Genomic DNA, 14272 nt, shown 5'->3' on the forward strand with positions numbered 1-14272 from the left:
GACATTTAGGTTGTTTCCAGTTTGGGGTCACTGTGAATAGAGCTTCTGTAACGTTTCTGTCTAGGTTTCCGTGTGAACGTAAGTGTTCATTTCTCTGGGATAAACGTTCAAGAGTACAGTTGTTGGGTCATATGTTCGGTGTATGTTTTGTTTTATATGAAACTGTCAAACCATCTTCCAGAGTTGCTACTTTTCAATCCCACCAGCAGTGTGTGAGATCTGACTTCTCCAACTTTGTCAGTATGTTATCACTGTTTCTTATTACTGCTCTTCTAATAGGTATGATACCTCATTGTGGTTTTAATTTGTTTGGCTAATCATGTTGAACATCTTTTCTCATGCTTATTTGCCATCTGTAATCTCTTCTTTGGTGAGTATCTGTTCTTTTACCCGTTTTCTAATTGGAATGTCTTTGCACTTCTGTGAAAAAATCAATTTGCCATATTTGGATGGCTCTATTTCTTAACTGCGCTCCATTTATCTATGTATCTATCCCTTTGCCAATATCACACTGATGACTGTAGCTTTATAACACATCTTAAAATCAGCTGGCTGGAGTCCTCCACTTTTTTTTTTTTTTCAAAATCGGTTTAACTACTCGAGTTGCTCTATCTTTCCATCTATATTTTAGAATCATTTTGCTTCAATCTAAAATATATAAAATTCCTCCAGGGAGTTTGAATGAAGTTGCATTAAATTTATATAGATCAATTTAGGGAGAATTGCCAATTTAACAATATTGAGTTTTCAATTCATGAACATGGTATGTTCTCCCACTTATTTATGTCTTCTTTAATTTTTTAATCATATTTTGTAGTTTTCAACATTCAGCTCCTAAACTTTTTTAGGCATTTCAATTTTTTGGAGCTATAGTAAATAGTAATTTTTTAAACCAATTTCCTATCATTTGTTGCAAATATAAATATAATTGATTTTTGGGTGCTAACCTTGTATCCTGTGACCATGCTAAACTTTATTATTTCTAGGAAATTTCTTTGTAGATTACTTGATATTTCCTATATAGATAGATGTGTCATATGTGAAAAAGGAGAGTTTTATTTTTTCCTTTCCAATCGATAGGGCTTTTATTGCTTTTTGTTTGTTTGCTTCATTTCACTGGGTAGAACTTCCAGTGTAATATTTATCAAGAGCAGTAAGAGTGGACATCCGTGCTTTGTTTCCAATCTTCGGTGGAAAACATTCCATTTTTGACTATTAAATATGCTGTTAGCTATAGATTTTTCATAAATACCCTTTTTCAGATTAAGGAAGTTCCCTCCAATTCCTAGTTTATTGAGAGGTTTTGTCAATGTTAAATTTTGTCAAACGCATTTTCTGCATCAATTGATATGATCACATGGTTTTTCTTCTTTGGCCTACTAATATTATTAGGTGAATTACATTTATTGGTTCTCAAATATTGAACCAGGCTTGAATTGCCTAAATAAATCACACTTGATTGTGCTGTATTAGTCTTTTGCTATATTGCTGGATTTAATTTTCCAATATTTTTTGAGAATTTTTGTGTTCATAGGAAATATCGGTCTGAAAACACAAAGAAAAAGAAAAGAAATATCAGGCTGTAGGGTTCCTTCCTTGTGCTATCTTTGTCTGGTTTGGGCATCAGATTGATGATGGCCTCATGAAATGGGTAATGAAATATTTGCTACTCTTCTGTTTTCTGAAAGATCTTATTTTAAAAATTGGTCTTATTTCTTTTTAAATGTTTCTTAGAATTTGTCAGTGACTAGACCTGGCATTTGTTTGTTTCTCAAAGGTTTTGAACTACAATTAGTTTTTAAAATGGGTACAGGGATACTGAGGTTATCTACTCATTAGATGAGGTTTGGTAGTTTGTTACTTTCAAGGAATTGGTCCATTTCATCTACATTGTAGAGTTTATGTACACAGGGCTGTTTGTAGTATTTCCTTATTATTCTTTTAATTTTTTTTAAGATTTTATTTATTTATTTGACAGAGACAGAGAGCACAAGTAGGCAGAGAGGCAGGCAGAGAGAGGAGGGGGGGAAGCAGGCTCCCCGCTGAGCAGAGAGCCCCATGTGGGGCTCAATCCCAGGACCCTGAGATCATGACCTGAGCTGAAGGCAGAGGCCTAACCCACTGAGCCACCCAGGCACCCCACGTTATTATTCTTTTAATACATATGTGATCAGTAGGGTCTCACATATTTCATTCCTGATCCTGGTGTCTTGATTCCTGATTCGTGTCTTACCTCCCTTTCTTTCTGGTCAATCTGGTTCTTAATTTTGCTGATCTTTCCAAAGAACCAGCTTCTGGTTTCATTGATTATTATCTCAGTATTTCTTCATTTTTTTTTCTACACCACACTATTTCTCCTCTCCTTCTGAAATTTTAATAACATGAATGTTAGACATTTAAGATTTATCCCACAGGTCCCTGAAGTTTTGTTCACTTTTTCTTGCTGTTGTTCATATTGGATAATTTCTATTGATCTTTCTTCAAATTCACTGACTCTTTCCTCTGTCATCTCCATATTAATACTTAGTATATCCAGATAATTTTTCAATCTATTATATTTTTTAGTTCTAAACTTTCTATTTGTTTCATCTTTATAGTTTCTGTTATTTTGTTGATTCTTGGTGTCTTTCCATTTATTTCAAGACAATTTGCCCTCACTTCTTAGAGCATAGTTACTATGGCTTTTTGAAAGTCTGTCTGATAATTCCAAAATCTGTGTCATCCTGGATTTACCATCTGTTGATTATCTTTTCCTTTCAAGTACAGTTACTCCTGGTTCTACCCATGCTGGGTAATTTTGGACTGCAGCCTTTGTAATGCTATGCAGACTTGCCCTGCACATTGACTTCCCAGTGGCCACTCGAGGCATTGGCCTACCCCATCAGTTTAGTTCCCAAAGACTGTGGTATGATCCTTAGGATGAGATCCATGTATGTTCAACACAGAGGTGACCAAAAGAGTTCATCCATACCTGCATAGATTTGCTTTCTTGAGCTCCCTCCCCTTCACAATTCACTTCCCAGTTCTCCAGCACAAAAGCTGGACCTCAGTTTCCCCACCCTGCCAGGTACTTCTTACAACTCTGTCTGCACCTAGAGACAATCAGTGGGGGACAGAGAGAGAGAGGAAAAAATTGAGTATCTGCCCCCACACTCTAGGGAATCATAACTTCTCTAGTGCCCCCCCTCAAAGACTCGGGTGCTTAAAGTTTTGTCTGACCAACAAAATCACTGCTACACTGCTACCAACAGACTTTGCTAGGGGCTGAGTGAGGAAATAACAGATAAAAGGGTGGGGGTACAGCAAGGGATTTTCCCCCACAGTCTCTGACTCTTAGAGGTTTCCTTTCTTACTCCACAAGCTGGAATAAAGGACTTCTCATGGAGCACTGCTTCTCTCTACCCTTTGTGTACTTCTGGATTTGGGTTTGCCTTTGAGTCCAGTCTAAGTAATATGACAGGGAGGGGAATGGTGAGCTCACTGCAAATCTGGTGGTGCTTTAAATGCTAATCCTATTCCCCAGCTTGCCTTCTCTGATTTACCTTACAGAATCCTCAAATAGTCGCTCCATGCATTCTTTCCGACATTTATAGTCACATTCCGTGGGAAAGACAAGGTAGAATGTTCTTATTCCATCTTGCCTGGATCTGAAAACTGTCTGCTTGTATTTTGTTTTTTTAATTTTTTAAACAAGAGTTATTTGTATATTCAGAAGAAAGCTTAAAACCAGTCATGTTTTGTTGTTCAAACATCTGTCACGGGACATTGCACCCTTTCCTGGCAACATCCAGCTGAGAATGTCACCTCCCGGTCCTTTGCAGGGACACAGCTGACTGTGGAGGTCCACCCTCGAGACGCCATGCCCCAGCTGCTCAAGAAGTTCTCCTTGGCTAAACGTACGTACGTACAGGGCTGCGTGTGTGTGTGGAGGGCTGGCAGGGAGGAATCAAAGTCACTTAATGGGCCAGAGCCCAAACTAGGCCTCTTATGGGGGCAGGAGAAGAATAACGTAGGTCTACACACTGGAAGGAGGCAAAGGCATGACGGGTTCATTCTGGGGCCTCTTTTCTCCATAAGTGATACCCACTGTTCTTGAGTCTGTGCAATTAAGTGTGGGTAACCCAAGGCATTTAGCTAAAGATGAATTTTATCACAAGAGTGTTGTTTTTAGATACCATTTATTGTCTGCCCCAAAAGTGGCAGACCCAATGGTAAAGATTTTATATTCATTAACTTTTTAGTGCTTTGTATAAACCAACATTATCCCCACCATATAAGACAGCAAAGTGAGGCCCAGGAAGGTAATATACCTGCCCAAAGGACCAGCTAGAAGTGGGTCAGAACCAGGTTTGCCTGAAACCTGTACTCTTAGCCATATGCTTGGCTGGCTTTGGTGCAAGGTGCATAGACTCAGGCCCATGATGTCTATTCCAGATGTCTGGTCCTCTCCAGACATCTGTCTACCTTATGGCTAAAGGGGCCTAGGGAAATTCTGGCTCAGGTTCAGGGCTCAGGTTCTCTCCATGTCCATGTATGGGCAAGGTAGGTTCCTTCTGGTTGCCTGCTCCTACAGCCATCGGTGGTCAGGGTCTCAGAAAGGCAGTCAGGTGTAGAGCAGACAGGCCCTGGAGTCAACTGGCTGGGCTCAGATCTCTGCTCTCACCTTGGACAAGTAGCTTAACTTTCCTTTTGGAATCAAATTCCTCATCTATGGAAGGAGGGAAATAATTCACGTTCCTTCATAGGACTGTTGTGAAGTTAAATGAGATAGTCTAAAGCACAAGGCAGGCATGGGAAGTGCACAATAAACGCTAGCTTCTTGTTGAACCCTCATCACTCTACCAAAGAATGGAGATGGAAATAAAATATAGATGTAAGAAACACAAGGACCACTGTTTCTCTGTGCCTCTATTCATTTGCAATCTTCCATTGTTGTATTTACAACCTTTGGTGGGTTTCAAGGTATGTAAAACAGCCCACCTTGACACCCTACTCCCCACCTCCTCCTGGTTCCATCAGGGACCCACATCTTCCTGACCTGGTTTCAAAGCAGCAGCCCCTCTCCTGGAGGAGTCTAATAACCCTTGGCAACCATTCTGTGTGAACAGTCCAGGATTAATAGGATTTGGTTGTCTTGAGCCTTCCTGAGGAATCATTTAATGATTGCTTGACCTTTCTGGGTTTCAACTCCGTAGGAACTGCCTTTCCCTCACCCCACATTCATTTCTTCCCGTGGTCCACTCTTATCCGGCAATGAATGCACTGGTGATCTTAGCAACCCCAGATGCATTCCAAGATGGCAGGGGACTCCAGAGCAAGGTGGGAGCTCCAGGATCCAGGCAGACTCACAGAGGAACACTAAGTGTTGATGTCAGAGTAAATCCTGCCTTTGCTCACAGACCACCGTTCTCTCTCTTGCCATTCCCTCCCTGGTTCCCAGTGCTTCCTCAACCACAGGAGGAAGTCCAGAGTCATTCCAGCAGTAATAGATGGTGGGTGATATGGGAGCAAGAAGGCGGGGGGAAGACAGTGAGAAAGAGGGGTCAGAAGCCAGGACCACCACCTAGACTATTGTCTGTGCTTGCATTTGGATTTCTCTTGAAGCATCTCCACTTCTGACCTTTGGGATATTGCAGGTTTACAAAGTGATAAAAATGGAAACACAAGACCCCGGCAGCCTGGAACGAAAGATGCCCACGGTGAGTTGCAACGCCTGCTCCAGGGCCATTCTGTGGGATGGTGAATTGGTTTAGCCTCGTAGGCCAATCTGTGTGAGAGTTGGGGGCCACCCCTGGGCTCAGGATGGGAATGAGGATCATGATTGATTAGCAATGTCTGCCATGGACTCAGGCAGGGTAATGAGAAGCTCACACACCATGTGACCCCAAAGCTGAAGCATAAACCCCAATAACAAGGCAACCCATTACAGAAAACATATTAAAAACAGAATTCAGAGCTGTGTTAACTTTAAATGGAATGCCAAGCATCTGTAAGGTAGGAGGCATGTGAATACACAGAACAGGACAGAGGGTAAAACCCTGAATGGGATGATAGATGGCCTGCCTTCTAATTCTATTTTTGTCCCTCACTCACCTTCTGTGGGCCTCAGTTTTCCTCTCAGTAGACCAGATGACGTCTAAGGTTCGGCAGAGTTTGGCACTTCTTCCCATTGTTTTGCTTTAAAATTAGAATAATTCAGTTAATGCCACTGGTATTTTAAATGTATTTATGCAAAATCATATTTAGAGCTTATGTAATCTCTTCAGAAGGTAAATTTAATGAGGCATAAATCATTGTGGGTATTTTTAATGTTCAGATATTGTAAAATGGAACCAAGAAAGGGTAAAATTAGTAATAGGGTTTTGAGTCCTATTTTAGAAATGTCATCCTTCTTTTCAGTGGGGGCGGGGGAGACCTCATTTGCAGAGTTGTGCTGAGCAGAAATTTGTTAAATGTAAGTCCACTTCATATCCACTTAGGTCAGCCTGCTAGCCCTTGTCAGAGAGTGGGAGGAGCCAGATTCTGTGGAGGTAGAAGACACTGAGAGCCTGCTGCCGGTCCCTAACTCCTCCCTTGGAGGTGACTGGACAAGGGCTGTGCTCACACCACACAGGATAGGGACTGACAGTGATCTAAGTAATAAGAGACAAGAGATCCCAGCTCCAGAATCAGAGATGTGAGCCACAATGGTGCTGGGCCTCCAGGGAGCCCCAGGGTAAGAGTGTACTGGGCAGAAGATTTGGAAAGGGTCCAGGAAATGTCTTGGCCCTTTTAGAAGGAATAGAAAAACAAAGAAAGAAAATGCTGGGTTGGTGAGTGACCACCACAGACAGCCTCAGGGTCTGGTTTACACAGCCTGCCTGCCCACCCCCAGCATGCTGTGCCCCCTCTTGGGAGAGGAACAGCCCTCAGATTCTGGTTGTGTCTGAGCCCGTGAGGTGGTGAGGACCCACTCAGAGGCTTGGGGTCAAAGAGACCAAACCCCTCTAGGGGCCGCTGCAGAAGTCAGCAAGAAGCAAGAATGCAGTGCAAAGCAGCCTTGGGGAATGTACCAGAGCTAATGGGGTTGTGAGGAAGGAAGGCCGGGTTCTTAACAGGAAGGGACCTTGCAGCAGTGGGGAAGTGCGGGCGGACCCACATGGCCTGCTCAGACAGCTGACTGGAGTTTGAGAGCTCCTCTGTGGCTGGAAGTTGGCCAGCTCCCTAACCAGCTGCCACTGCCCCTCAGCTGATGCTGGCCCAGGAGGGTTGTGCAGGAGCTCCTCCCATTCCCTCACCCCATGTCTTTGGCCTGTGGCACCAAGGCACGGGTCTCTCATAGACCTTGAGGGATGCACAGGCAGAGGCAGCCATAGCCCCCTCAGCGGGCACCGAGGCTTTATACCTTCTCTCCTGTGTTTGCCCACAGGGGACTCCCAGCCCACACCCTCCCAGAGAACAGAGTGCCACTGACCTTACAACGCAATCCACCATCTCCTTCACTCTCCCGGGGGCCCCACAGATGTGTGCTGCAGCCCGGTGGCTGAGTCCAGCAGCCCCCAGGGAGGGGGAGGTCCTGAAGATCAGGCCCCTGCGAGAACCAAGGCTTCATGCAGCCCCCAGCAGATACTTTCCCATGTTGCTCTGTGGTTTCCAAGCTGGCTGCCATCCCTGGGGACCCAGGAGCACCCATCCCAGGGGAGTTGGGTTATCAGCGAGTTCCGGGATGAGTGTCCCTTTGGACCCATTGTCCTCACCTACACCCTGGCCTCCCACCCACCTTGCCTGCTTTGGTCGGCCTTTTGAATAAGGGAACCCTGAATAAGAGGGACCCTGCCAGAGCCCAGGCTCCCTGTCAGCCTGAGACAGGAGTTTGCTGCCCATCCATGGCTGGTCTGACCACCGGTCAGTTAGCCCTGCAGCAGCTGACTGGGGCTGTGCTGTGTCCTGGCTTCCTATGTGAAAGGCAAGCACAGATGAGTGATTCTGGGGCCCAGCCTCCCTCTGAAGCCTGCCCACAGCACTTGGGGTGCATGTCACTAGCACACACTTGGCTTTCCTGGGGTCCTCCAGTCTCCAGCTATCTGTGGGCTTGGGAGGAAGCTTGTCTGGGTGCCAAACCCACAGAAGATTGCATGGCCTGGTGTTAGCACACCCTCCTTCGATACCCAGGGTGCCTTCCACCCTGGGCGCCGTGGCTATGGCATAGACCCTCCCTCCTTGAGCCCACCAGGGACTGGCAGCATTCCTGGACGCTTCCCACGAAGCACACTTTCCTGGAACAGTTAGCAGGAAATCTGCAGAAAACTGTATGATGAGGAGAAGGGGGTTCCATCATTAATATATCTGAACACTGCTGAGTTCATTGAGGGGAAACCAGTTTCTTTACAGCGGACTTCCCGGGGTCTGCAAATAGGCTTAGATCCCCTGTGAGTCTCCAGAAGAACTGGAGGAGTTGCCATTGTTCACAAGCCAATTTGACTAAAGAACTCTTCCAGGAGATCTAGCCCTTTGGGAGCAGTGTGTCAGGCTCTGGGAAGCATGTTGAAGGTCAGGAAATCCCAGCTCCTCAAAAAGACAGAAAGGCCTGGGCCAGGCCACCCTTGTCAGCAGGCCTCAGTAGCTGACCAAGCCTTCCTGCATTTGCAGCCTACCCCTGGGATCGGTCCAGCCTGAAATCCATGCCCCTGGACCTGCGGCAGTTTGAGAAACTGGACACCTATGCCTCACAGGTAAGGGAACAAACCCCTCTGTGTAATGTGGCTTGGCAATTCCCGAGTCAGAGTAATGAAGCCTTTCTTCGGGTCCCTTCTGAGTGCACCTGCAGTCCCTTGGGCAGATGGCCTAGAGTGCTTATTCAGATCATACGGATGGGGAAAAGAAGGCCGAGGCACCAGACCCCTGCCCAGGACAGAAGCCCATTCCATCCCCCAGTGCTGCCCACGGGGTCCTGACATACCCCCCACCCAGGGTGCACACCCTGCAGGCATGTCTGATTGGAAGGGCCACAAAGCTAGGCCGATTGCCGAAGTTGAGTCATCATAGGCTGGTAAGCAGGGAGGTCATCTATAGTCTAAAAAGACCACCCTGTGGTTGGCACCTAGTAGGTGCTCAGGAAGCTAGTTTGGTGAATTGATGAGTGGATGGATAGGGACCTGAATGCAGAGTCAGATTTGAGGCAGGACCATCAGCAGGGGGCGGTCCACTGTCCCAGAAGGAGCAGGTGTGATGTGGATTAAGTGGGAAAAATGAGAGCAGAGAGGAGTGGAAAGGTCAGCACTGAGCTGGAGACGAAGGGAGGACGGCATCCCGGTGTATGTGAGGGAGGTGGAAGGCAGGGGGCTCACAGGCTGCTGGACTGAGGGATGGAGGGAGGGTGGGATAGCTCCTCGATACAGGGAGCAAGGGTCGGGGTGACGAGCTCGTTTCGGGGCAGTGGGCCTTAGTACCTGGGGAACAGCATGGAAAGTGACCACTGGGCAGCCCGTCTCCAAGCCCGGAGCCCTCTCCAGCTTGAAGAGATCTGGGCAGGAAATACTGATCCAGGAACCAACAGATTGAGCTAAGAGCTGAAGCCATGGGTGGGTGTCATCTTGGGGAGGACAGGGTACGAGGTCCAAAAGGGCCCTGAGCCACCTGAGACCAAGGCAAGACCAGGAAGGATCAATGTTCTCGAAGGTACGAGGAGAGCTCCCTGAGGTCAAGGATGGTCAAGAGCATGAGCCGTTCAGTCTGGTCCAGTGAGGTCAGGATAGACTCATTTCCACTACTTTCTCATTGAAGCACTTCCTATTCCCAGAGGGGGAGTTAAGAGGAGGGTCAGATCCTCAGCCAGACTCAGCCAGGCTGAGGAGCAAAGCAGGGGTGAAGGAGGAGGGAGTGGAGAGAAGACCCCACAGGAACCTGGCAGAGAAAGGGAGGTGAGATGTAGGTAGCCCTAAGAAGGAGATCTCGGGAGGGGATGCAGACAGGAGGGGATAGGGCAGCCAGGACTGGAAGGGAGGAGGTGAGGACACAGGTGAGCAGGGGCACTGCCTGAAAAGAGTAAGGCCTGCAAAGACAAGAGGCCCAGACCGAAGGTTGACAGAGAGGCTGGCTGCACGGGAGGAGGTTCATTGAGGGGAAATCCTGCCTCAGTCTTGTTGAGTCTGAGGCCAGGTTGTCTCAGAGGGAGAGAAGGGTGGTATGTCAGCATCTGACGAGGGTGGGATGTGTTGTAATGGCAGCCACAAGGGACAGGACAGGCTGCTGGCCAAGCTTGGAGAGCAGTGCTGGGAGCCCAGCTGAGGCCAGAGACCCAGCCACAAAGCAGTGGGTATCCAGAGTCTGCCAGGCCCTGGTAGAGCCGGGAGGTAAGGACCAATGGCCCAGAAGCCAGGAGGTTAAGTCAGGAGTCACCCAGGCTGGAGTGTGGGCCCTGCGATGCGTCAGGCGCTGTCCTTGGCCCTGAGAAAAGCACAAAGACGAGAACTGTGGGGTTGGAGCTAGACATTGAACAAAAGGAGGCAGACAGCAGTTGGGTGGGTGGGAGGCAGAAGTGGGGTCGAGTTCTCCTTGTGGTCAGACAGTACATCCTGGAGTGCTGAGGTGGGTGGTGGAAAGGATCCAGGAGCTCAGGGAGTACTGTAGGGTGGGGGCTGGCCGAGGCGCAGGCAAGAATTAAGCACCCAGTTGCCCCAGCTTCTCTAGAAAGATTAAACGTAGTCAAGGCTGCCTTGCCTACAACCCCAGCCATTTTTCCTCCCGAGGGCCCCTGCAAGAAAACCTCATATGTTCTTTCTTTTAATTGTGGTAAAATACATATAATTTAAAATTTGCCACATTAACCATTTTTTGGTGGGAAACTCAGTGGCACTGACTGCCTTCATGATATTGTACAACCATCACCCCAAACAAAAACTCTATACCCATGAAACTGTCACTCTCTGTTCTCCCTGGTAACCGGATTACTCGCTGTCTCTCTGAACTTGTTTACTCTCCATATTCCACATAAGTGGAATCACCCAGTACCTGTCCTTTTGTGTCTGGCTTGTATAGCCTCACGTTTTCAAGGTTCACTCGTGTTGTAGCATGTGTGAGAACTTCATTGCTTTTCATGGATAAATATTTCATTGTAGAGATATACTTCATGTGTTTTCCCGTTCATTGTGATGGACACTTGCATTGTTTCTGTCTTCTGTGTATTGTGAATGATGTTGCAATGAACATAGGTGAACAAGTATCTGTCTCACTCTCTTCAGTTCTCTTGGGTATATACCTAGGAGTGGAATTACCAATCATATGATAATCCTGCTCAGCTGTTTGAGGAACCACCAAACTGTTTTCCACAACACCTGTGCCATTTTACATTTCCACTCACGGGGCACAAGGGTTCTAATTTCTCCACATCCTTACTATCTTTTTTACTATAGCCCTCCTAGTGGGTGTGAAGTGGCGTCCTGTGGTTTCGATTTACATCTCCCTAATGATGTGAGAAGCTTTTCATGGGCCATTTATATATCTCTGAAGAAGTGTATATTCAAATCCTTCATCCATTTTAAAATTGGGTTGTTTGTCTTTTTGAGTTGCGGGAGTTCTTTATATATTCTGGATATTAATCCCTCACAAGAGTTGAGTTGTAGGAGTTCTTTATATATTTTGGATATTAATCCCTTATCAGAAATGTGATTTGTGACTATTTTCTCCCATTCCATAAGTTGTCTTTTCACTTTCTCAGTCATGTTCTTTGATGCCCAGAAGTTTTTTATTGTTATGAGGCCCAATAAATCTGTTTTTTCTTTTGTAACTCGTGCTTGTAGCATTCTATCAAAGAATCTGTTGCCAAATCCAAGGTCATGGTTATTTATTCCTGTGTTTACTTCAAAGAGTTTTATCATGTTTGTTCTTTTATTTAAGCCATTGATCCTTTTTGAGTTAACTTTTTTAAAAGATCTCTTTATTTATTTAGGGAGAGAGAGAAAGAATTTCAAGCAGACTCCCTACTGAGCCCAGAGCCCGACACAGAGCTCAATCCCACAACCCTGAGATCATGACCTGAGCCAAAACCAAGAGTTGACTGCTTAACTGACTGAGTCACCCAGGCGCCCCAAGTTAATTTATGTATATGGTATGAGGTAGGGGTCCTACTTCATTCTTTTGTAGGTGTATATCCAGTTGTCTAGCACCATTTGTTAGAGACTATTCTCTCCCCACTGAATAGACTTGTTTCCTTGACAAAAAAGTCAGTTAGTCATAGGGGTATAAGCTAATTTTTTGACTCTCAATTCTATTCCACTCACCTATATGATCCTTATGTGAGTACCACACTATTTTGATTACTATAGTTTTATAGTAGCTTTTGAAATCCAGAATTGTGAGTCCTCCAACTTTGTTCTTATTTTTTCAAAATTGTTTTAGCTATTCTGGGCCCCTTGCCATTTCATATGAATCTGAGGATTGGTTTTTCCATTTCTGCAAAAAAAGGTTGTTGGAATTTTGTAGGGATTGTGTTAAGTCCATAGATCACTTTGGGTAGTACTGAATATGGGTAGGAGCTGCTACAGCTGCCCAATGTCCACCCACCTGGATGGCTCCAAGGGTCTGCCAAGAAAGGGTGTGTGGCTCTAGGGCCAGTGACTCAGCTGGTCAGCACTCCCTGATCTGTCCAGCCCCCCAACCAAAGGCTGCCCTCAGCCGAGCCCTTGTGCCTCTGGCCCTCTCCTCCTCCTTCTCTGCCTGGAGGAAAAGCAGCACCAGCTGCCAGTAGCAAGGCACTGGGGCTCCCACAGCCCTCATCCAGGCCCTGACATAGCCCACCCCTCCCACCCCCCAGGTGACGGTCAAGAGTGGCCTGGACGAGCTGGTGAGCGACCTGCTCCAGGAGGCCCACAGTGACCTGGAGAGGGTCCGAGTGATCTGGATCTGGATCTGCCACCACATAGGTAGGCCCACCTGTGGTGCCGCTGGCTCTAGGACTCCCTTGATACCACTCCCTGAAGGACCCTGTTCCTAGGGGAGACTGGGATTCACTTGACCACAAGTGTGTATGGCGTGAGATGGACAATAGAGGAGAAGGGTTCCCAGATGGCTAGGTTGAATTACCAAAGACTAACCAAGGAGGGTAAAACATGCCTTGTACTAACAGTCTCCATAAAGGGTCATGGGGTGGGGGATCCCCCGTGGCCATCTGCCCACAGCCAGTGACCAGAGCTAAGGCCTTTTACCCAGGGGCAGCATTCCCTCAGTCCTGGCTCCCTGGTAAACCTGCAGCACAGACCTGAGAACCCAGGACAGAAGGTCATCCCCAAGAAGGACAGGGAAGGTTCATAGATGTTGGAAAGTTATTGCAACACCAGGGTTCCTTAAAGCACCAGTGCCAGAAAGAGTGGGCTGGCCCCTCCCTCTCCCTCTTCCCACACCCACAACCTCAGCCCCATCTCGAGGCACTTAGAGCAACCTCAGGGGGCCTGGGCCTGGGCCTGGGCCTGGGCCTGTGCACCTGTCCCCAGCTCTGCACAGGACAGCCTTGAGAGTCTGGCCAGGTTAAGCCAGGCCCAACAGGGGCTGCTAGGGGGATGTTGGATGTTGGATGCTGCCTCTTGCAGTCAGTGGAAGAGCCAGGTGGTGCGGTGGACTTCTAGCATTTTCCCTATGACCTTCTAACCAGCAGAGGGGCTCTCCTGATCTGCTCCCACTGGGCTTTTCCTTTGTCCTCCCAGAGCAGCAGTGAGGGATGCAGCTTAGAGGATGAACTCACCTGACACAGGTAGGGTATCTGACCACAGAGCCTGAGAGGCCACTTCCTCCCTCCCCAAAGCCAGCAGCTCCGTTCAGCCTGGGCCTTAAGGGGGCAGAATCAGAAACAGAACATTAGTAAGACACACATTTCCTGCCTGCCACCCTCACACATGTTCCCTTCATGCCGTCAGCGGCCACAGTGATTCCTGCCTCAGGGCCTCCTGCCAGGTTTCACTACCCAGCAGCCCCGTTTAGCGGTAGCTCAGAGCGCCCCCTGTGGGTCAGCATGAGACCTTGGGGTAGCAGCTGCAGCACGGTGGTGAGCAGCCTCCCAGGAACTGCTTACGGAGCTGTGTGGTGGGGAGAACAAGGGCAGAGGACAAGGGCCTCACCCCCTGGTGCTGTCTTGGCCCCCTTCCCTTCCAGCCTCTCCTCAGAGGCCTAACGAGCCAGGCAGCCTGCTCTGCCGATGCTTCGCTCTCCTGCTTGCCACCTGCACAAGGAGATGACATTTCCCAGAGCTTGCCACCTGCACAAGGAGGTGACATTTCCCAGAGCTTGCCCTGGCTGGGCCTGG

At 47.5% G+C, this 14272-nt stretch overlaps 1 protein-coding gene across 1 annotated transcript in view; it reads left to right on the forward strand.

Moving 5' to 3' along the window:
- The window catches only part of KY (kyphoscoliosis peptidase), a 47296-nt gene that overhangs the window by 13949 nt on the left and 19075 nt on the right, over positions 1-14272 (forward strand). Inside the window, exons 4-7 of the mRNA XM_047736397.1 lie at positions 3822-3896; positions 5637-5699; positions 8629-8711; positions 12791-12899. Coding sequence (XP_047592353.1) covers positions 3822-3896; positions 5637-5699; positions 8629-8711; positions 12791-12899 — 330 coding nt within the window. The remainder of the gene's footprint in view (positions 1-3821; positions 3897-5636; positions 5700-8628; positions 8712-12790; positions 12900-14272) is intronic.

The sequence above is a fragment of the Lutra lutra genome, chromosome 1 (genome assembly GCF_902655055.1).
Source record: "Lutra lutra chromosome 1, mLutLut1.2, whole genome shotgun sequence".
NCBI classification, from domain to species: Eukaryota; Metazoa; Chordata; class Mammalia; order Carnivora; family Mustelidae; genus Lutra; species Lutra lutra.